General features: G+C 42.8%; 1 protein-coding gene across 8 annotated transcripts in view; it reads left to right on the plus strand.

Annotated features, from left to right (window-relative positions):
• The window catches only part of LOC119510434 (putative zinc finger protein 487), a 153,815-nt gene extending 131,731 nt beyond the window's left edge, over positions 1-22,084 (plus strand). For 5 of the 8 annotated variants that reach the window (XM_037804738.1, XM_037804741.1, XM_037804739.1 and 2 more), the window contains one exon: positions 18,818-22,084. In XM_037804738.1, coding sequence (XP_037660666.1) covers positions 18,818-20,291 — 1,474 coding nt within the window. In that variant the 3' untranslated portion in view covers positions 20,292-22,084. The remainder of the gene's footprint in view (positions 1-18,817) is intronic. The other 3 variants (XM_037804743.1, XM_037804744.1, XM_037804745.1) reach the window with 2 other exon arrangements.
• Positions 22,085-22,321: the final 237 nt, after the last annotated feature.

Consider the following 22,321-nt stretch of genomic DNA (forward strand, 5'->3'; position numbering starts at 1 on the left):
TTGCAGAACATGCTGTCTCACTATAAGCAACTAGAAAACTGGAGAAGATAGATAAAACATCTCGAAAACTGGAAAAATACATTAGACAACTGTTTTAAGCAATAGACATTATGGATTGCACGGCTGTGATTCCTGAGAGGAAAGAAGCATATATGCTGACCCCTATGATTGCCCCAGCTTTTTGTCAGGAGGAAATTCCTGACACGACATAGGTAGGAATAAAGGCAAATTTAAGTTTGCTCAACAAAGAAAAGACATTACAGAGTTCAGGGCAGTTAAGGCATCTGTAATTTGTGGGGTAGACTACTTGGAATGGAGCTAGCAGAGAAAAAGTTTGAGAAATCCGAGAACCAGTCTGCACATGCTAAGGGTAAGGCTCTTCAAAGTCAGGGAAAAGATGGCTGCTGAGGCAGGGACAATTATTAGGGAACTCCATGGTAGATAGTTCCCAGGGTTCATACAGACCTGGGAATCATTTGTGTTCTCACCAGCCAAGACCCTTCCTCCCTCAGATCCTAAGATCCTAAACTCTTTTCTTAGTCTCCTTTGGGATGATTTTTGAAGATCACATGGATATATAGGGAGTGGACAAGAGTTGGGAATGGTTGTGGTGCCTAAAACCAGCCTTCCCAATTCTGGAATATCTAATCACTCCCCCCCCATCCCCAGTGGAGCCGCCATCTCCTAAGTTATCAATTGATAGAATTATCCAAATTTGGGAAAATGGAACTAACCCTGAACAAATCTCCATGAATGCATTAAGAAGGTACTCTCCCCTCCCCCAGTTCCCCAGGGAGACAGCTCAGACAGTACAGCTGTGTAGTTCCATCTCAGTGCCTGGGTGCAGTCAATCTCTGCAGTTTCAGAGTAGCATTCTACTAGAGAGAAAAGGAACCTGGAAGAGACTAGGAGTGGAGTGTTAGGGCCACTTTATCTTCCTCAGCACCGAGAGATCCTGGGTTCAACGGTGGGTTTAGGATTAACCCAGGGAGGAACAGGAGATCAGGATCCTATGTACAGGATGCAATTGAGAGGAAGGTCTGGGAAGACCAAAGTTGCTGTTGTCACTGGGGGACCTTTGGCAACTCACTTCCCGTTCTGTACTTTTTGCCTTCTCTGTGTGGTAGTACTCAAGAAATGTACTGTTCACCAGATCTGTGCTAGGAGTGTTCAAATTCAACTTTACTGAGCTAGACATGGTAGGTAAAGGTGTCCTTGCAGTATAGATGAAGAGAATGAGTATCAGAGAGGGCACTGATGTATCCAGGGTTCCATAGGGAGAAAGGTGAGGTTTGTTTACCCATCTAAAATAGAAATCTAGTAACTGTGTTCATATGAGATCTGATTCTGTCTTTTTAATTTTTGTTTCACAAGCACTACATAACATTCTTGTTGTAAATGAATTAGTGATGATTATAGTTAAGGTCTCATAATGCTCAACCCCAATTTTGAGACTTGATGTTCAGGAAAACACTTTCATTAGGTCAGTGTGTATCCTTCCTGATCATTTTCTATGCACTTAAATCCAGATATAAGAACACATACCAAATATGTAATGTAGCATTGAAACATTTTGTAGGAATTTATATCATGCAAATTTGAAATCTGCCCTAAAAAGTAATTGTATGTAAAATTTTAACTAATGCAGTTCCCAAATTATTTTATAATTATTTGGTATCACAGCTTAAAGCTGGCATGCTCAGTTGATTAGGAATTGTGTTTATTGCTGCATGATGGTATCACTTTAGTAAACAGAAACTATCATATCAGTATGTTAAGAATGTATTACATTCTTTGGAGGTTTTGAAGTTGATTTAATCATTTGGGCTTTTATTTAGTGTTTATTTAGTGTTATAATTTAAATTTCCATGAAAATGTCATCTAGGTGTTCATGAGGTCACACAAAAACCCCAGAGGGCTGAGAAGAAAATTTTGAGTAGTACCATGATGTTCTAGTTTGCTAATGCCACTGGAATGCAAAACACCAGAGATGGATTGGCTTTTATAAAAGGGGGTTTATTTCGTTACACAGTTACAGTCTTAAGGCCATAAAGTGTCCGAGGTAACACATCAACAATTGGGTACCTTCACTGGAGGATGGCTGATGGTGTCTGGAAAACCTCTGTTAGCTGGGAAGGCACATGGCTGGCGTCTGCTCCAAAATTCTGGTTTCAAAATGGCTTTCTCCCAGGACGCTCCTCTCCAGGCTGCAGTTCCTCAAAAATATCACTCTTAGTTGCACTTGGGGTATTTGTCCTCTCTTAGCTTCTCCGGAGCAAGAGTCTGCTTTCAACGGCCATCTTCAAAATGTCTCTCATCTGCAGCTCCTGTGCTTTCTTCAAAGTGTTCCTCTTGGCTGTAGCTCTTCTTCAAAGTGTCACTCTCAGCTGCACTGAGTTCCTTCTGTTTGTCAGCCCTTTTATATGGCTCCACTGATCAAGGCCCACCCTTAATGTTTGGGGCCACGCCTCCATGGAAATATTTCATCAGTGTTATCACCTACAGTTGGGTGGGGCACATTTCCATGCAAACAACCTGATCCAAACATTCCAAGTTACTCCCCACTAATATGTCTGCCCCACAAGATTGCATCAAAGAATATGGGTTTTTCTGGGGAACGTAATACATTCAAACCGTCACATTCCACCCCCTGGACCCCAGAAAAACATATTCTTTCCAAATACAAAATACATTCATCCCATCACAATATCACCAAAACTTAAATCATTTCAGTAACAATAGTTAGGTACAAGATCTCATCAGAATCAGTTATAGGCATGGTCAGTCCTAAGACATAATTTTCCTTTAGCTATGGATCTGTGAACTTAGAACAACTTATGTGCTTCCAATATACAAAGGAGGGACATTCATAGGATAAACATTCCCATTGCCATAAGGAGAAACTGAAAGGAAAACAGGGTTCACAGGACCAAAACAGTTCCTAAAACCTGCAGGACAAACGCCATTAGATTTCAAAGTCTGAGAGTCATTATCAGAACGACTTTGCATCCTTGGGGCTTGAGAGAGTAGGAGTCTAACCCTTCCTAAGGGCCTTTGCAGCACCCCTTTCCTCTCCAAACGCTCGGGTGAGTGTTCCAACATATCCACACATTGGGGAGACCACCTTCTCGGCCCCACCCTCCTCAAATATTGTGGCAGCACTTGGATTCCCTTCCATCTCCGCGGCATATGCTCAACCCCTTCAGAACAGTGGGGTGGCAGCCAGGCTCTCCCCATCCCCTAGGAATGTGCTCCACCCGCTTTTGGGCCTGGGGTGGCAAAACTCTTCCAGCGCATTGAGGCGGAAGGCTCACCCTCGACCTCCAGGGCAAACTCCTTTTCCATGCATGTGGGCTGCTCCATTCTCCCAACCTGAGGCCTCTTGACTCCAGACCTCAATCTCCATGGCTCTGTCTTTGAAGAAAATTTTCCTTCAATTTGTTCCTTGTCTGTCTCCTGCAGTCCAGACCGGCAATGGCTCAGTCTATAAAGATCTTGCAAAAATTCTGTTGGCTTCACATGAAGCACACGGGTCAAAGCCATCAGACAGTAGGACTTCCCACAAATCCTTTCTGGATAACTCCATGTCCAATCTTGGCTTGTACTGAAATGGCGGCTGGGTTCCATGTTTAGTTAAATCCTCACGTTGGGCTGTAGCTTATGGGGATCCACCCCCTGGAAGCCTGGAATTTTCCAAACCATCAGTTTCTTGTTTCTTTGAATCCAAGAGTTCAGTTCTAAGTTTATCTCTCTCTGCTTGCGTTTTACTATAAGCTGCAAGGAGAAGCCAGGATACATCCTCCACACGTAGTCTGGAGATCACCTCAGCTAAGTATTCCAGGTTGTCGCTTTCAAATTCTTCCTTCCACCTGACACCAGGACTCAGTTTTGCCAAATTCTCTGCCACTTTAAAACAAGGATCACCTTTCTTCCAGTTTGCAACTATACATTCATCATGTCTGTTCTAGGCCTCATCAGAAGTATCTTTAGAGTCCGTATTTCCACAGTCTCTTCAAAGCAGTTTAGGCCTTTTCTATCAAGCTCCTCACAATTCTTCCAGAATCTTCCCCTTATCCATTTAAAAAGCCACTCCAACATGTTTGGTATTTGCAAACTCAGCAGCAAAAGCACCCCACTTCTCTGGTACCAAAATCTGTTCTAGTTTGCTAATGCTGCCGGAATGCAAAACACCAGAGATGGACTGGCTTTTATAAAAGGGGGTTTATTTGGTTGCACAGTTACAGTCTTAAGGCCATAAAGTGTCCAAGGTAACACATCAGCAATCGGGTACCTTCACTGGAGGATGGCCAGTGGTATCCAGAAAACCTCTGTTAGCTGGGAAGGCATGTGGCTAATGTCTGCTCCAAAGTTCTGACTTCAAAATGGCTTTCTCCCAGGACGCTCCTCTCCAGGCTGCAGTTCCTCAAAAATATCACTCTTAGTTGCACTTGGGGTATTTGTCCTCTCTTAACTTCTCTGGAGAAAGAGTCTACTTTCAACGGCTGTCTTCAAAATGTCTGTCTTCTGCAGCTCCTGCGCTTTCTTCGAAGTGTTCCTCTTGGCTGTAGCTCCTCTTCAAAGTGTCACTCTCAGCTGCACTTCAAAATGTCACTCAGCTGCACTGAGTTCCTTCTGTTTGTCAGCCCTTTTATATGGCTCCACTGATCAAGGCCCACCCTTAATGTTTGGGGCCACACCTCCATGGAAATATCTTATCAGTTATCACCTACAGTTGGGTGGGGCACATTTCCATGCAAACAGTCTAATTCAAACATTCCAACTTAATCCCCACTAATATGTCTGCCCCACAAGATTGCATCAAAGAATATGGCTTTTTCTGGGGGACATAATACCTTCAAACTGTCACACCATCCTAACTTGTTCATGTTGAAAAGAGATTTCTACTTTATGTGAAAAGGGGATGCATCTAGTTGATGTTCTTGAAGAGAACAGGGTTTTGGGACTTAGCTGTCAGAGGAGTTCTCTGAAGAATTTATGTTTCTGAAGAAGAAATTTAGTGAATGAAACTTTTATACAGTCTCAGATAGGGATCTGGTTACTCTTCATGGTTTTTGGGACTACTGTTGACTTGGGCTTATTTTACTGTGGTCATTTGGCATCTAGGTGAAGCTTGCATAGCAGTAACCTCCAGAACAGCTTGTCAGCTCTATTTGAAATCTCGTAGCCACTGAAACCTTATTTTGTTGCCTTTCTTTTCCCCCTTTTGATCTTATCAAAGATCAGTCGACATAGATCTGGAGGTCTATTTCTGAATTCTCAATTCAATTTCATTGATCAATATGTCTGTCTTTGTGCCAGTACCAAGCTGTTTTGACTACTGTGGCTTTATCGTAAGCTTCCAAGTCAGGAAATGTAATAAGTCCTCCCACTTCATTTTTCTTTTTTAGAATGTTTTTAGCAATTTGAGGAATCTTTCCCTTCCAAATAAATTCAATAACTAGCATTGCCAAGTCTGCAAAGTAGATTGTTGGAATTTTTAATTGGAATTGCCTTGAATCTGTGGACAAGTTTGGGTAGGATTGACATCTTAATGACGTTTAGCCTTTCTATCCATGAACACAATATCTTTCCATCTCTTTGGGTCCCCTTTCATTTCTTTTAGTAAAGTTATGTAATTTTCTGTGTAGAGGTCTTTTACATCCTTGGTTAATTTTATTCCTAGGTATTGATTTTTTTAGTTTCTATTGAAAATGGTATTTTCCCGAGTGTCTCTTCGGTTAGGTCATTTCTAGTGTATAGGAACATAACTGACTTGTGTGCATTAATCTTGTGTCCTGCCACTCTGCTAAATTTTTTTTAGCTCAGGTAGACGTGTCATCAATTTCTCAGGGTTTTCCAAATGTAAGATCCTATTGTCTGTGAATAATGACAGTTTTACTTCTTCCTTTACAGTTTGGATGCCTTTTATTTCTTTGTCTTGGCAGGTTGCTCTGGCTAAAACTTCTAGCTCAATGTTGAATAATAGTGATGACAGCGGGCATCCTTGTCTGTTCCTGATCTTAGAGGGAAGGCTTTGAATCTCTCTCTGTGCTGGCTGTGGGTTTTTCATATATGCCCTTTATCACATTGAGGAAGTTTCCTTCAATTCCTGACTTTTGAAGTACTTTTATAAAAAAAGGATGCTGGATTTTGTTGAATGCTTTTTCAGCATCTATTGAGATGATCATTTGATTTTTCTCGTTCGATTTGTTAATGTGTTGTATTACATTGATTGATTTTCTTATGTTGAACAACCCTTGCGTGCCTGAAATGAACCCCACTTGGTCACGGTGTGTGATTTTTTTAATGTGTCTTTGGATTTGATTTCCAAGTTTTTGTTGAGATTTTTTGCATCTTCATTAGGGAGATTGACCTGTAGTTTCCCTTTCTTGTGGCATCTTTATCTGGTTTTGGTATTAGAATAATGTTGGCTTCATAAAATGAGTTAGGTAGTTTTCCATTTTCTTCAATTTTTTTTAAGAGTTTAAGTAGGATTGGTGTCAGTTCTTTTTGGAAAGGTTGGTAGAATTCCCCTGTGAAGGTATCTGGCCCTGGACTTTCATTTGTAGGAAGCTTTTTGATGACTGGTTGGATCTCTTTGCTTGTGATTGGTTTGTTGAGGTCTTCTGTTTCTTCTCTGGTCAGTCTAGGTTGTTCATGTGTTCCCAGGAAATTATCCATTTCCTCTAAATTATCTAGTTTGTTGGTGTACAGTTGTTCATAGTATCCTCTGTGATTTTTTAAAATTCTTCGGGATCTGCAGTAATGTCCCCCCTCTGATATATTATTTTCTTTGTTTGGGTATATTATTTTCTTTGTTTGGGCCTTCTTTTCTTTTTGACTTTGTCAGTGTAGCTAAGGTTTTGTCAATCTTGTTGATCTTCTCAGAGAACCAACTTTGGTTTTATTTATTCTCTCTATTGTTTTTTGTTCTCCTTTAATCCTTGTTATTTCTTTTCTTTTACTTGCTTTAGGATTAGTTTGCTGATCATTTTCTAGCTTCTTCAGTTGTTCCATTACTTCTTTGATTTTAGCTCTTTCTTCCTTTTTAATGTATGCATTTAGAGGTATAAATTTCCCCCTCCATACTGCCTTCACTACATCTCATGGATTTTGATATGTTATGTTCTCATGTTCATTCACCTCTAGATATGTAGCTGTTTCTCTTGAAATTTCTTCTTTGACCCATTGATTATTTAGGAGTGTGTTGTTTAACCTCCAGATATTTATGAATGTTCTAGATCTTTGATGGTTATTGACTTCTAGTTGCATTCCATTGTGGTCAGAGAACATTCTTTGGATAGTTTCAATCTTTTTAAATTTATTGGGTCTTGTTTTATGCCCCAGCATATGATCTATCATGGAGAAAGTTCCAGGAGCACTAGAGAAGAGTTTATATCTTGGTAATTTGGGATATAATGCTCTATATATGTCTGTTACATCTATTTCATTTATCACATTGTTTAGGTTCGCAGTTTCCTTATTGGTCCTCTGTCTGGTTGACCTGTCTAAAGGAGAGAGTGATGTATTGAAGTTTCCCACTATTATTATGGAAACGTCTATTGCTTTCTTCAGTTTTGCCAATGTTTTTCTCATGTACTTCGGAGCACCTTGATCACAGGCATAAACATTTATGATTGTTATTTCTTGTTGAATTGTCCCTTTTATTAGTATATAGTGTCCTCCTTTGACTCTTACGACATACTTGCACTTAAAGTCTATTTTATCTGCTACCCCTGCTCTTTTTTTGGCTGTAGCTTGCATGGAATATTTTTTTCCATCCTTCCACTTTGAATTTCTTTGTGTCTTTGGGTTGAAGATGAGTCTCTAGTAAACAGCATATTTTGATGGTTCATATTTTTAAATCCATTCTGCAAGTCTATATCTTTTCATTGGGGAGTTTAATCCATTCACAACATTATTACTGTGAAAGCAGTTCTTGAGTCAGCCATCTTATCCTTTGGTTTTTATTTGTTGTAAGTATTTTTTCCCTTCTGTCTCTTTATTTCCTTTAAGATACCCTTACTAACACTCTTCAGCTCTGTGCCCTTCTGCAGACCTCTCTCCTTTCTTTTTTTCTCAGCTGGTTGAGCTGCCTTTAGTATTTCTTGTAGGGCAGGTCTCTTGTTAACAAATTCTCTCAGCATTTGTTTGTCTGTGAAAATTTTAAGCTCTCCCTCAACTTTGAAGGAGAGCTTTGCTGGATAAAGAATTCTTGGCTGGCAATTTTTCTCTTTCAGAATTTTGAATATGTCATACCACTGTCTTCTTGCCTCCATAGTGCCTGCTGAGTAGTCAGTAGTCTTATGTTTTTTCCTTTGTATGTAATGAATTGCTTCTCTCTTGCTGCCTTCGGAACTTTCTCCTTTTCTTCAGCATTTGACAATCTGATCAGAATATGTCCTGGAGTGAGTTTATTTGGATTTATTCTATTTGGAGTTCATTGGGCATTTTTTATTTGCATATTTGTCATTAGTAGGGTTGGGAAGTTTTCCCCAACAATGTTTTTGAATACTCTTCCTAGCCCTTTCTCTTCTCTTCACCTTCTGGAACACCAGTAATTCTTATATCTGTGTGCCTGTGTTGTTTATCATATTCCTGAGATTCATTTCAAATTTTTTTATTTTTTTCACCATTCATTCTTTTGTGCTTTCACTTTCCATCATGCTATCTTTGAGTTGACAAATTCATTCCTCTATCTCTTATGTGTCACAAGAATCTTTTTGTTTGATAACTGTCTTTTATTTCTAGAAGATCTGCTATTTATTTACTCTTGCAGATTCTTCTTTGTGCTCTTCTAGGGTCTTCTTGATGTATTTTATATCCTGAGCCATGATATTGGTGATTGTGATTACTTCTTTGATTAATTGCTCCAAGTTCTGTGTCTCCTCTGGCTTTTTAATTTGGAGTTTGGGTTATCCATATCTTCTGGTTTCTTCATATGCTTTATAATTTTCTGTTGTTTTTGGCCTCTTGGCATTTGCTTATCTTGATAGGGTTCTTTTAGGATATGCAGATTTATTTAAACATTTGTCTATAATTTGACAGAACTACAGCTTGGTGGAGTGCACTTCCCCTGACCTACCAGCAGATGACACTTCTGAGCTACCTCCTATCCTCAAGTCAGTTCTCCCCAATTTCATCTATGCACTGAGTGGGGGTCCACATCTTTTGGAGGTCCAATAAGTGCACCAATTTTCTATGTGCCCTGGGGCCCGTCTGCCCTGTAAGTGGGGGGCTTGCCCTGTACAGTTTGGCAGGGAGTCCAATCCAGGACACAGTGGTCCCAGCTAATCCTGGGGCTACAGGTGTAGTACTCTGGGGCTGTAGAGCTGCCCATCTCAGTTTCCAGCTCAAATGCCCCACAGTCCCTCTCTGCCGAGGGTCCATGTATCCCTGGGATTGGGCTCCTGGCACTGCCTCTAGGCTTTGCACACTGTGGGCTTCCATGGAGGAAGAGTGCACACCATCAGAAGTCCACCAAATCCTGAATTCCCTCAAGGAAGCTCTCAGCCATGGGGCTGTGAAGGGTGTCTCCCAGCCAGCTGCACAGGTGGCTGCATAGGATGTGGAAAGCTACACCCTTCTGCTTTTGTCTCTCTGCTCCAAAGGCCAGTCCCTGGCATGGGTGCTCTTGGCCGCGGGTCTATGGAGGGTTATCACCCATGCCAGGTACTGAGGAGGGTGCCTGGGGCATGGAAGGCTGCTCCCCACCGGCCATCAGCTGGCTCCAGCTGCACATTCCCCAGCATTGTTCTGGGCCGAACACTCACTGGTGTGTGTAGCCTTTCGGTTTCTTGAAGTTCACACTCACTATGGGTGTAGAAGTTCCTGTCCACCTGGTGGAGCCCTGGAACTGCTGTTCTGGAACACCTTCTGTCCTTTATCTAGTGTTTTTCATGGAGGAGAATTTTGCTCTGTCTATCCTAATCCACCGTCTTGGATCTGCCAGTATTTTATATATATAGCTTCTATTTTTAGAATGATTATTTTTCACCAAGTCCCATATAGAAAGTTCCAAATCCCTTCCAACATATACCAAGAAAATACAGGGATACCTCATAGATATTGCAGGTTTGGTTCTAGACCATTGCGGTAAAGCTAATATTGCAATAAAATGAGTCACACTAATTTTTTGGTTTCCTGATTAATATAAAAGTTATATTTACACTATATACTGTAGTCCATTAAGTGTGCAATAGTGTTATATCTAAAAATCAATGTACATACTTCAATTAAAAAATACTTTATTGCCTAGAAATGCTAACCATCATCTGAGCCTTCATGGTGTTGGTTGCTGAAGATTGGAATGGCTTCAGTAATTTCTTAAAATAAGATAAAAATGAAGTTTGCCACATTAATTGGCTTTTCCTTTCACAAAAATTCCTCTGTAGCATGTGATGCTGTTTGACAGCATTTTACCCACAGTAAAATTGGAGTCAATCTTCTCAAACTCTGCTGCTACTTTTTCAGCTAAGTTTGTGTAATATTCTAAATCCATTGTCATTTCCACAATGTTTCACATCATCTTCCACTGGTAGTAGACTCCATCTCAAGAAAACCACTTTCTTCACTCATTCATAAGAAGCAACTCTTTATCCTTTACATTTTTGTCATGAGTTCCAGCAATTCTGTCACACTCTCAGACTCTACTCCTAATTCTAGTTCTCTCTGCTATTTCCACCACATCTTGCAGTTACTTCCCTCCACTGAAGTCTTGAACCACTCAAGTCATCCCATGAGGTTTGGAGTCAACTTCTTCCAAACTCCTGTTAATGTTGATACTTTGATGTCCTACCCATGAATCACGATATACTTAGTGGCATCTAGAATGCTGAATCCTTTTCAGAAGGATTTCACTTGCCTTTGCCAAGATCCATCAGAGGAATCACTATGGCAGCTATAGCCTTATGAAATATATATTATTATGAAATATATTTTTAAATAATAGGACGTGAAAGTTGAAATCACTCCTTGATCCATGGACTGCAGAGTGGATGCTGTGTTAGCAGACATTAAAACAATGTAATCTCATTGTATATCTCCATCTGAGCTCTTGAGATGCATTGTCAATGAACAGTAATAATATTGAAAGGAATCTTTGTTTCATTTCGAGCAGTAGATCTCACCAGTGGGCTTAAAAATATTCAGTAAACCATGTTGTCAACAGATGTGCTCTCCTCCAGGCTTTGTTGTTCCATTGGTAGAGCACAGGCGGAGTAGATTTAGCATCCTTCTTAAGGGCCTTAGGATTTTCAGAATGGTAAATGAGTATTGGCTTCAACTTAAAGTCACTGGCTGCATTAGCCCCTCACAAGAGAGTCAGCCTGTCCTTTGAAGTTTTGAAGCCAAGCACTGACTTCTCTCTACCTAGGAAAGTCCTGCATGGCATCTTCTTCCAATATAAGGCTGTTTCATCTACACTGAAAATATGTTGTTTAATGTAGCCACTTTATCCATTATCTTAGCTAGATTGTCTGGATAACTTGCTGCAGCTTCTACATCAGCACTTGCTGCCCTACCTGGCATTTTTATGTTATGGAGACAGCTGCTTTCCTTAAGCTTCATGAACTAATCTCTTCTGCAGTTTCCTCACCTCTCTTGGCCTTCAAGGAATTGAAGAGAGTTAGTGCATTACTGTGGATTAGGCTTTGGCTTAAGAGAATGTTGTGGCTGGTTTGATCTTCTATCTAGACCACTAGAACTTTCTCCATATTAGCAGTAATGCTGTTTTGCTCTCATCATTCATGCATTCATTGGATAGCATTTTTAATTTCCTTTAAGAATTTTTTCTTTGCATTCACAACTTGACTAATTATTGACTCAAGAAGGCCTAGCTTTTGGCCTGTCTTGACCTTTGGCATGCCTTTCTCACTAAGCTTCATCATTTCTAGCTTTTGATTTAAAGTGAGAGATACGTGATTCTTCCTCTCACTTGAACAGTCAGAGGCCAGTGTGGGATTATTGATTGGCCTGATTTCAAAATTGCTGTGCCTCAGGGAATAGGGAGGCCCAAGGAGAGGGAGAGAGATTGGGAAACAGCTTGTTGGTGGAGCAGTCAGGAAACACACATTTATCAATTTAAGTTTTGCCATCTTATATGGGGCGTAGCTCATGGTGCCCCAAAACAATTACAATAGTAACATCAAAGATCACAGATCACCAAGTACCATAACAAATAAAATTACAATGAAAAAGTTTGAAATGTTGTAAGAATTACCAAAACATGACAGAAAGACATGAAGTGAGCACATGCAGTTGGAAAAATGGCACTGATGGACTTGCTTGATGTAGGGTTGCCACAGACCTTCAATTTGTAAAATACGCAGTGTTCTGATATGCTAAAGCTGCCGTTTATGCAAAATATCAGAAATAGATTGGCTTTTATAGAGGGGGTTTATTTGGTTATTCAAATTCATAGTTCTGAGGCTATAAAAGTGTCCAGATTAAGGCACCAACAAGATGATACCTTCATAGGAGAATGGCTGATGGCGTCTGGAACTCGTCTGTCGGCTGGGAAGGCACGTGGCTGGCGTCTGCTTGTCCTTTGCTTCCAGGTTGCTGGGAAGGCACGTGGCTGGCGTCTGCTTGTCCTTTGCTTCCAGGTTGCTTTTCAAAATGGCTTTCTCCAACATGTCTGGGTCTCTCTTAGCTTCTTCAGTTCCTGTGCATCTAAGCATCAGGTCCTCTTTTGACTTCTCCAAAGCAAACTCTGGGCTAGCCTCTCCAGATGTCTCCGAGCATCTCCAACTGTCAGCGTCAGTGTCAGCGTCAGCTCTTAGCTTGTCTCAAAATGTCCCTCTCAGCTGCTCTGAGCTCCTTCTGTTTATGAGCTCTTTTATAGAACTCCACGGATTAAATTAAAACCCATCCTGAATGGGCAGGGTCCATATCTCCATGGAAATAATTTAATCAGATGTTTTCTCTCACAGTTGATTGAGTCACATCTCAATGGAAACAATCCAGATTCCAACCTAATCAACCCTAATACATCTGCCCCACAAGATTGCATTAAAGAATATGTTTTCTTTTTGGGGGAGGGGACATAATATATCCAAACTGGCACATGCAGTATCTGTGAAGCCTAATAAAGTGAGGCTCAGTAAAATGAGGTAATCCTGTATTATCATTTTCCATGGTTTCCATGGGTGCCATGACATTAAAAAGACTGAGAGGCATTGATACATTGATCTGATTCTATAAGCAGGTTTCCCACTACTCTCAGAATTCCCCAAACTCATGCATGCAGTCTGATTAGTATAGATGAGCACCAAAATGTCATTGTCCTATTTATTGATGTATTGGAGAATATGCCTCTCCAGAAACTTGAGTTCTAGGTCTGTACATGGAACAGATCTTCTCTCTTTTTTCCTCTTTAATGTACTTGGAGTGCTATGTTTGTTTAGTGAGAAAACATATACCATAAAGAGGGAGGTATATATTCTTGAGGGGTTTTATTTTTTGATTTACCATTCATTTGGGGGAATTGGTGGTGAAGGAATTTTTCCCCACCTCGGTTATGTAGAAGTCTAATGAGCTACTAGTTCCCCACAAAGAATGAAATTTCCAGTGTGCCACTTGACACCCTTTGGATGACTATAATAAAAAAGATGGACAGTAAGCGTTGGAGTGGGTGTGTAGAAATTGGAGCCCTCATACGTCGCTAGTGGGAATGTAAAATGCTTTGTTGAACAAAGCATGTGGCAGTGCCTCAAAAAGTTAAACATGAGTCACCATAAGACCTAGCCATTCTACTCCTAGGATTCTCCCAAAATAATTGATAATGTATGTCTGATATATGCCCATGTCGGAATTGATAACCCATGTCTCATATATGTTCTCATGTAGGACACTAATAAAGTGTCCTAACTATGTCACAGTAGCTAAACAGTAAATGTCTGTCATTTGTGGATAAACAAAATATGGTATATCTGCTGGTTTGGATGTATTATGTCCCCCAAAACACCATTATCTTTGACACAGTCTTGTGTGGGCAGGAAACGTATTGGTGTTGATTGAGTTGGAGACTTTTGATTATATGTTTCCATGGAGATGTGATTACTCAACTGTGGGCAAGATCTTTCTTTGGATAATTTCCATGGAGGTGTGGCCCCGCCCATTCAGCACGGGCCTTGATTAGTTTACTGGAGTACTATATAAGCTCAGACAGAAGGAGCGAGCTTGCTACAGCCAAGAGGGACACTTTGAAGAATGCACAGAAGCTGAGAGAGTAGCTGCAGATGAGAGACAGTTTGAAGATGGCCTTTGAAGCAGACCCTTGCTCCGGAGAAGCTTAAGAGAGAGGACAAATACCCCAAGAGCAACAGAGAGTGACATTTTGAAGAGGAGCTGCGGCCTAGAGAGGAATGTCCTGGGAGAAAGCCATTTTGAAACCAGAACTTGGAGCAGACACCAGCCATGTGCCTTCCCAGCTAACAGAGGTTTTCCAGATGCCATTGGCCATCCTCCAGTGAAGGTACCCAATTGTTGATGCATTACCTTGGACGCTTTATGGCCTTAAGACCGTAACTGTGTAACCGAATAACCTCCCTTTATAAAAGCCAATCCATTAATGGTGTTGTGCATCCCGGCTGCATTAGCAGACTAGAACAGTATATTTATAAAATAGAATATTATTGGACCATAAAAAGAAGTGAAGTATTAATACATGCTTTTAACATGATGAACCTTTAAAATATGCTAAGTGAAAGAAGCCGCACAAAAGGCACATATTGTATGATTCCATTTATATGAAATGTTGAGAATAAATGAATCTGTCGAGACAGAAAGCAAATAGGTGATTGCCTGGGGCTGGGGGTGGGGAGTGGTAAGTGACTGCTAATGGGTTCTTTTTGGGGTGATGAAAATGTTCAAAAATTAGTGGTGAATATACCAAAAAAAAACAAAACCCACTAATTTTTACACTTTCAAAAGAGTGAATTTTATGACGTGCATTATAATTCAATAAAGCTGTTATGAAGAAATCTGAATATTTGGGCAGGATTCTGACAAATGGCTGCCTGATTCCAGAGACTCTGTACAATTTGCTGAAACTGATCCTTGAGCAGTGAAAATGTAGAAAACCTGAGTTCAGGCTGCAAGAAACACAAGTTTCTAGCATTTTGAGGTACCAAGCAGATTTTGCTGAAGAGAACGACAAATACAAACATAAATTATTTTCTAAGTAAAATAAGGTAACCACACATATTTATCATATTATAGGCTTTGAAATGATAGGAGAAATTAAATTTTCTCCCATATAACTGGAAGTCTTCTGTCCCAAAGTGTTTATATGTGTATACTGCTCACATAAACCTTTTTTTTTAATGTTCAAAATATGTTTTTAATGGGATTCTACCTATTTGCTTCTACTGGTTTATTCTTGAAAGCATTCAAGAATTCGCCTGTTTTGGTCACCTTCTGTAGGGTGAGTTAGAGGTATCAAGACACACCTTAAATTCAGTTTGGTTCTGTCTAAAAATTTGTAATAGAATGGTCGGTAGAGGTTTCCTAAAGAATAAGACAAAACACAGAGTTCTCTCATCCTGGCCCCCTCCCTCCTGGCCCCTCTCTAGTCTGGTCTGAAAGACTCAAGTCTGTCCTGATTCAGTTCTTGCCTGTCACTTTATTGCTTTTATTTTATATTCTCATCAGATCATCCCTGTTCCCTTTCAGAACTTATTACTGAGTTAGGTTTCATTTTCATCATGATTATATACCTAATTAGGAAAAGCTTAAATTAACTTGTGCACTATGATATACCATTTTTCTTTCCTGAGATATTACACCTTAAAAACTTTTTTTGAGTCCCGAAATCTCTTTGCCCATTCATTTAGTGCCTATCTCTTAGGGCAAGCTACTTCAACAAGTACACTTTTTTTTAAAAATCATAAAATGGTCTTTATTTAAAACACTAGCACATTTAAAAGCTTTTGAGAAATACAGATCACTAGATAAACATCTACAACACACAAGTACATTTATCATTTTTGTGTATTTCCTTTCGTTCTGTTTAGGTAATACAGGATTTTAAAATATGCATAATTAATTGCATAAAATCAGAAGAATTTTCTGTTTTTAAATATAATCTTTGTAATTTCCACTTTAACTATACATGGACTTTAAAATGTGAACATTTAGACTGTATCCACATTTTCCCCACTTGACAAAAAAAAAAATAAAATACAGCACCGGGGCTTGGATTGGAGACCTCCTGTATTGGAATAGTTCTTTAACGTGACTGCACATTTGAATCACTTGGGGAGCTTTGCCCAGGCCACACGTCAGATGAACAAAATCAAAAGGCTTTCGGATGAGAGCTTCTTTGCTGCACAAGTGTTGCCAGTAGGCAGCTAATTTTAGAACCGTTGTGCTGTGGCAGTGGTTACCAGCCATGAGTGTGCAGCAGTCACCTAGAGGGCCAGGTAAGGCCCAGAGGTTCTGACTCAGGAGGCCAGGGGTGGCTGGGAATGTTCTCAGGTGAGGTGGATGTGGTTGGTCTGGGGACCCCACTTAGAGAACCACTGCTTTGTTGAGACTGATTCCTGTGGGGTAGATTGTGTGAAGGAGAGGTGCAAGATCAGAGGGTCAGATCTGTTTTTCTGACAAATGACCTTTAATTGAATGGTTTTCAGAAAAGGGTGCACCAAGTTATAATCCCATTAGCAAGAGGTACTTACATCACTTCAATTTGCCACTAATTGCTGGTGGTATTAGATTTTCTGATTTTACTGGCAGGAAAGTTTGGAAAACAGCTTAAATTGGAGCCTCATCACATGCGTCAGAGTCAGTAACAGGTGATTTAAATAGCTGCTTGTTGAAACTCAACCTATAAAAGCCCAGGGCTCTGGGTGGAGCTAGGAGTCTGTGACAGATGGGGGGATAAGACGCTTCTGTTTAGAAGGTAGGTGTTTCTTGGAAAGCATTCTGCCCTGCCTGGCCGGTGACTGCGGGGCCGTGTGGGTCGATTGGCTTCTTACGTGTGGTACCTGGAATTGACACCTAGAGTGTGGTTCTTAATCATCAGAGATGTGAGATCCTCTCTAGAAGGTCAGGTTCAATTTTTTAAAAAAACTCTGCAGATGACTGAAGTGGGCAGCAGGAAGGAGGCCCTGCAGAGTGTGGCTGGAGGGAGCAGCAGCCCCCAGGAGTCCTGTAGCGTCTCCCCTTCCTGGCCCTGGGTGAGTCCACAGCAGGCGCCGGCCAAGCAGGGCCTCTGTCTGATGCAGCTGTGAGAGTGGGCGTGAGCCTGTGTTCTCTGTAACCAGATTACAGAAATCGACAGGAAGGCAGACAGACGCCGAGGTTCACTAGGTTTCTAGGAAGGAGGCTGCGAGATGAGTTGCTTGATCTTAGCAGGTTTGAAAAGGGCATGGAGACCCCATCATGTTACAGGAAGTCCCTGGGCATGGGGCCCTGGAGGTTAGGTTCTCAGAGTGCCGGGTTCCCAGGTGGGGATCGGCGTGGTGGTCCAGCCAACACTGCTCTGTTCTCTCGGAGGGGCGCTCCTGCTCCAGGACTCCACACGGGAGCCCCGTTTCATGTGCCATGTAGCCTGCTCTCTAGCTTCCTTGTCCTCCTGTCTGGTGAGGGCTGAGGGGACATTCGCTGTTCCCTCAACTTTCAGAGCATGAGGGGCTAGCAGTGCCATCTTTCCTTCGCTCCACTGCTGTGTGGCTTGGATACGTGAAGTAACCCATTAGATCTCGAGCAAGATAATGCTGCATCCCAGGATTGTCTTGAGCATTGAAATCTGAAATTGTGTGTGTGCTTATTTGCCTTTTTACAAAGGTTAACCAGTGTGTATGGGTCAAATTCTTTCTGGCCCTGAATGCTGTCCTAGCAGAGTCCTTTTGAACATCAAATATTGGGAAGGGGGACAAGGAAGAGGATATTCCTGATGTGGGAACAAGCAGTGACATCTGGCTTTGCTGGTGTCTTCTTGCCCAGCTCTCCGTTTGCTTAGTGCCCTTTAGGCTATAAAGCCCCTTCCATCACCTTTAAAAGCCTGTAAGAAGTGCAGGACATGTTTTACCTCCCCCATTTTTTCCATGAGGAAAGTGAAGTTCCACGAGATTCTAGACTACTCCAGGGCCACACACCTGACAAATCTAAGAGCAGGAATTTAAGCCTATATCTTGAGACTTTAGAGGGGTTCTTCTCAGAAGCACTTGGGGAGCTTGATTGAAAATACAAAGGCCTAGGTCTGCTCCCATGTGGGTGAGCCGGGGAGCTCTGCTTTAGTGGTGCCCCAGGTGATGCTGGTGAAAATCCGTGTGAGGAGCACTGCTTTCCACCTTGCCTCTGCCCACTGTCTACCACTGTCCAGTGTCCTCTCCCACAGGTGAACTCTAGGTGAGTGCAAGGATGTCATCCTAGAAATGATTATTTCTACAAACTCAAGATTGCCTTGCCCATGTGTCTTGGAAGATGAAAAAAGGTGGTCAAGATGGAGAAGATATCACAGGAGGGGAGTACTCTAGACTGTGGGGAGGCTTCAGTCTAGGCATGTAGGTGTGAGAAAGTGGTAAATTGAAGGAGGTGTCTGGGAGCCTGTTGGGAAGGGAATACCAGGGAAAGATCCTTCCAAGAAAGTGGAATGGGGCAGGCCCACGCAGATAGATCCCTGAATGTCATGCTAAAGACTGAGCTGTCTGTGCATTAGCCTTCAGTACAGGTGGCTGGTTAGGTGACCATGATGCCAAGCTTGAGCTTAACAAGAAAGTGTTCCTTATTTCATGGTAAGGCATTGATGACACTGATGTGGTGAGTAAATTAACACTCTCTCTTCTATTTTCCCATTTGGGTTTGGCTTCAGATTGAAGAACTGGACACAGGCAAGGAAAGAAGCAATGGCTTCCTGGGGACAGAGCCAGGGCCCCAGACAAGAAGAGCCTGTTTTGGAGAGCCGTGATGACCAGCCTGCTGCCCCCTGCCCTGGGCAAGAGTCCAGCCCAGGGAACCCTGGAGTGAGGAGCATGAACATGGCCCTGACTCCATCCGTGATGCCCAGGGCAAACTTGGGACCTCCTTTGGCTTTGCGCAGTTCACCATCTTCCTCTGGTGGCCTCACCACCCAACTACAGCCTCCAACCACTCCCTCACCTTCGGCATTTTCTCCTGGTGAAAGGTCTGGGGAATGGGGGAATTGGGAACAAAACTCCATCCCTCTTAGGTCCCTGGCAGACTCCTACAGAGGAGACATAGGGCTTTCTCAGCAACTGGACCGCAGACTCTTGCAGCAGTTGTTGCGGGAATGTCCTGAATGGGAGCAATTATTGAATCCAACGCTCAAGACACTTCTACAAAGTTTTCTAAAATCCCAGCACCCAAGGAATCCCCAGGAGATACTTCTCAGCCTGAGAGATCCACAGTCAGAAATGAGAAAGCTGCTTCACTGGCTGCTAGGACAGTTTCCTTACTGGCCGATACTCTTAGATCAGAGCCTCAGGAGGATACTTCAGCAGTATGTTTTATCTCGGGAGCAGCAGCCTGGCCAGGGAGGGCAGCAGGAGCAGACCCTGCAGGCCTGTCTGCCCAGGTCCCACCAGTGGCAGCAGCCCACCCTGGGAGGGCAGCAGTCGCAGCCGCTGCAGGTCTGTCTGCCTTCCTTCCAGTGTCTGCAGCAGCCTGCCCAGGGAAGACAGCAGGCTGCCCAGGGAGGGCAGCAACCACAGATGCTGCAGGCCTATTTGCCCATGTTCCAGTGTCTGCAGCAGCCCGCCCAGGGAAGGCAGCAGGGACAGACGTTGCAGGCCTATTTGCCCACGTTCCAGTATCTGCAGCAGCCCGCCCAGGGAGGGCAGCAGCCACAGACGCTGCAGGTCTATCTGCCCATGTTCCAGTGTCTGCAGCAGCCCACCCAGGGAGGGCAGCAGGTGCAGACGCTGCAGGCCTATTTGCCCACATTCCAGTATCCACAGCAGTATGCCCAGGGAGGGCAGCAGGCACAGACGCTGCAGGCCTGTTTGCCCATGTTCCAGTATCCGCAGCAGCCTGCCCAGGGAGCACAGCAGGCACAGATGCTGCAGGCCTATATGCCCACGTTCCAGTACGTGCAGCGGCCCCAGGTACCTCGGCCTGGCATGAGAGGGCAGCAGGGGCAGATGCTGCAGGCTTATCTGCCCTCCTACCAGCAATGGCAGCAGCAGCCTGAATTGGAGGGGCAGCAGCCACGGATGCTGCAGGCCTATCTGCCCACATTCCAATATCCGCAGCAGCTCAGTTCAGCTGACCAGCAGCCACGAAGGCTACAGACCCATCATCCTCCACACCAGGGCAGTGATGGTTGACACTGAGCCTGGTAGGGAAAGGCAGCTGCCGACTCTGCCAGTCCAATGCAATGATGTCACCAATAGTCCCTACATAAAGAGTCCTTTGGAGACCTCTCTCCGGACTCATAAACCCACACGTGGACCTTACCCTCTTCTTCAGCTGCAGAATTTGTGGCAGCCCTTGCAGTCTCTGAAATCGTGAAGGCATTGCCAGTTCTGGAGCTTCTGAAACCACTTTGTGGACCCAGGAGCAGGTTTATACTGGCTGCAAAGCCCATGAGGCTCTCAACCACAGGATGGCCAGGTGCCTCCCCATCAAAGGTCCTAGACATCATCTCTGAGGCAGAAACTGGCCAGGAGGTTCCTAGAAGCACGCTCTCTCCCGCCATCCTCAGCTGTCTGTGCTGCTGAGAGAGCTGAGGGGTCCATCATCCCCGGTTGCTTCTGGAACAACGTCAGGGTCACCATGCACAACTCCTGCCTGAGATGGAAATGTTCATTCAGTTGAAGAGTTTAATAGTTTTCTAAAGGACAGCTCTCTAGCCCACATAGCCTCACAGCTGCATATCTGTAGGGGTAACGGGACACATGTCTTCTCTGTGCAGCCTGTCGCTGCTGCTGTTTTATTAAATTACCATTTTATTGTTGCTGAAGTTAAACTTCAAGGGCTGTTGGAGTTATGCCCCCTACTCAGCATTCCTTTTAGATACAGGGTTCAACACGAGACACGGGAAAAGCAGCGTGCACCCCAACTCGTTCTTCTAATGTGGGACACAAAGTCTTTATTTCTAGGAGAAATCATTGCAAAGTTCACCTTGGACTTGGAGGAGAGCCCGTGTTTAAGGGCCGTACCCTGTGCTAAGGGAGTTAGCCCAGAAGAGGGTGTGGGTCATACTGTGGCTTTCTTTTTTTTCTCTAGTGAATCAGTAAAGCTGTTACAAGTTGTTTCTCTGAGTTGCTGGATTCTCTTGCTGCTCCATGGCCCCCACCACATCAGATGTCAGAACCAGGCACTTTTCCCTTGCCAACTTACCCTGTCAGTCTTGTCTCCCTTTCTTTACATGCCTGTTAAATGGGTCTAATGGCTAAGTCTTGATCAGGGCCTCTCATTGTACCTCATTCATGCCTTTGCTTATGACTTCCCTTCAGCCAGGAAGCTACTGTTGTTTGTTGTTGCTGCTTGTTTTAGTTTTTTTAAAAATCTTTTTATTGAAGTATAACATCTGTAGAGAAAAGTGCCCAAATTATAAGTGTACAGTTCAGTTGTGAAGAGTCCCAGGGGGCCTCTCCCAGTTCCTTACCCCTCCAGTGTTAACTGTTAGCCCAACTTCTAACCCATGGGCTGTTTTTGCCTATTTTTGATATGTTATTAAATCCCCAAAACCAAGGAGAAGTTTTGCTTGGCTTGCTGCCACCAGGGAGGGCACATTAGAGAAACCATGAGTGGATCTTGGTAGGAAGAGGGAGCAGGGAGAGGCTTCTGAGAGGATTAGGCTAGGGTTGAATAATTCCAAGGAGAAGTGGGGATCAGTTCTAAGCTGGTTGCTTTCAAGAGGCGAGGGCAGCTTAGTAATTAGAAATCTCAGTAGTATGTGTTTGGCAGGTGAGATTAGCAAAGCAGGCTGGGCATTTTTGGTGGAAAAAGCAGTAATAACTCAAGAGAGTCGTTTTGAAGCTTCACATCCACAGCATGACCTTGGAGAAATGTTTTCTGTTACCCTTGCAGATGGTTTTATCTGTGTTATCAGATATTAGATATAGATAACAGGCAAAGATGATTTGATTTTTACTTTGAGTACTAGGCTAATTTTGCTCATTTTGTAGAAATAAAATTGCATGTATTTTCTTCCATGTGTGGCTTCTTTTGTTCAACATTTTGTGAGATTCATACTGATTGGTGTTTATTATTAATACAGTATAATTTCCCATTGTCTGAATATATCACAATTTACCCATTCTACTGTTGATGAGCACTGCAGAATTTTCAGTTCTTAGCTCTGACAAATAGTACTGCTATGAACATTCTAGTACATGCTTTTAGGTGAACA

This window comes from Choloepus didactylus, chromosome 15 (assembly GCF_015220235.1).
Source record: "Choloepus didactylus isolate mChoDid1 chromosome 15, mChoDid1.pri, whole genome shotgun sequence".
NCBI lineage: Eukaryota > Metazoa > Chordata > Mammalia > Pilosa > Megalonychidae > Choloepus > Choloepus didactylus.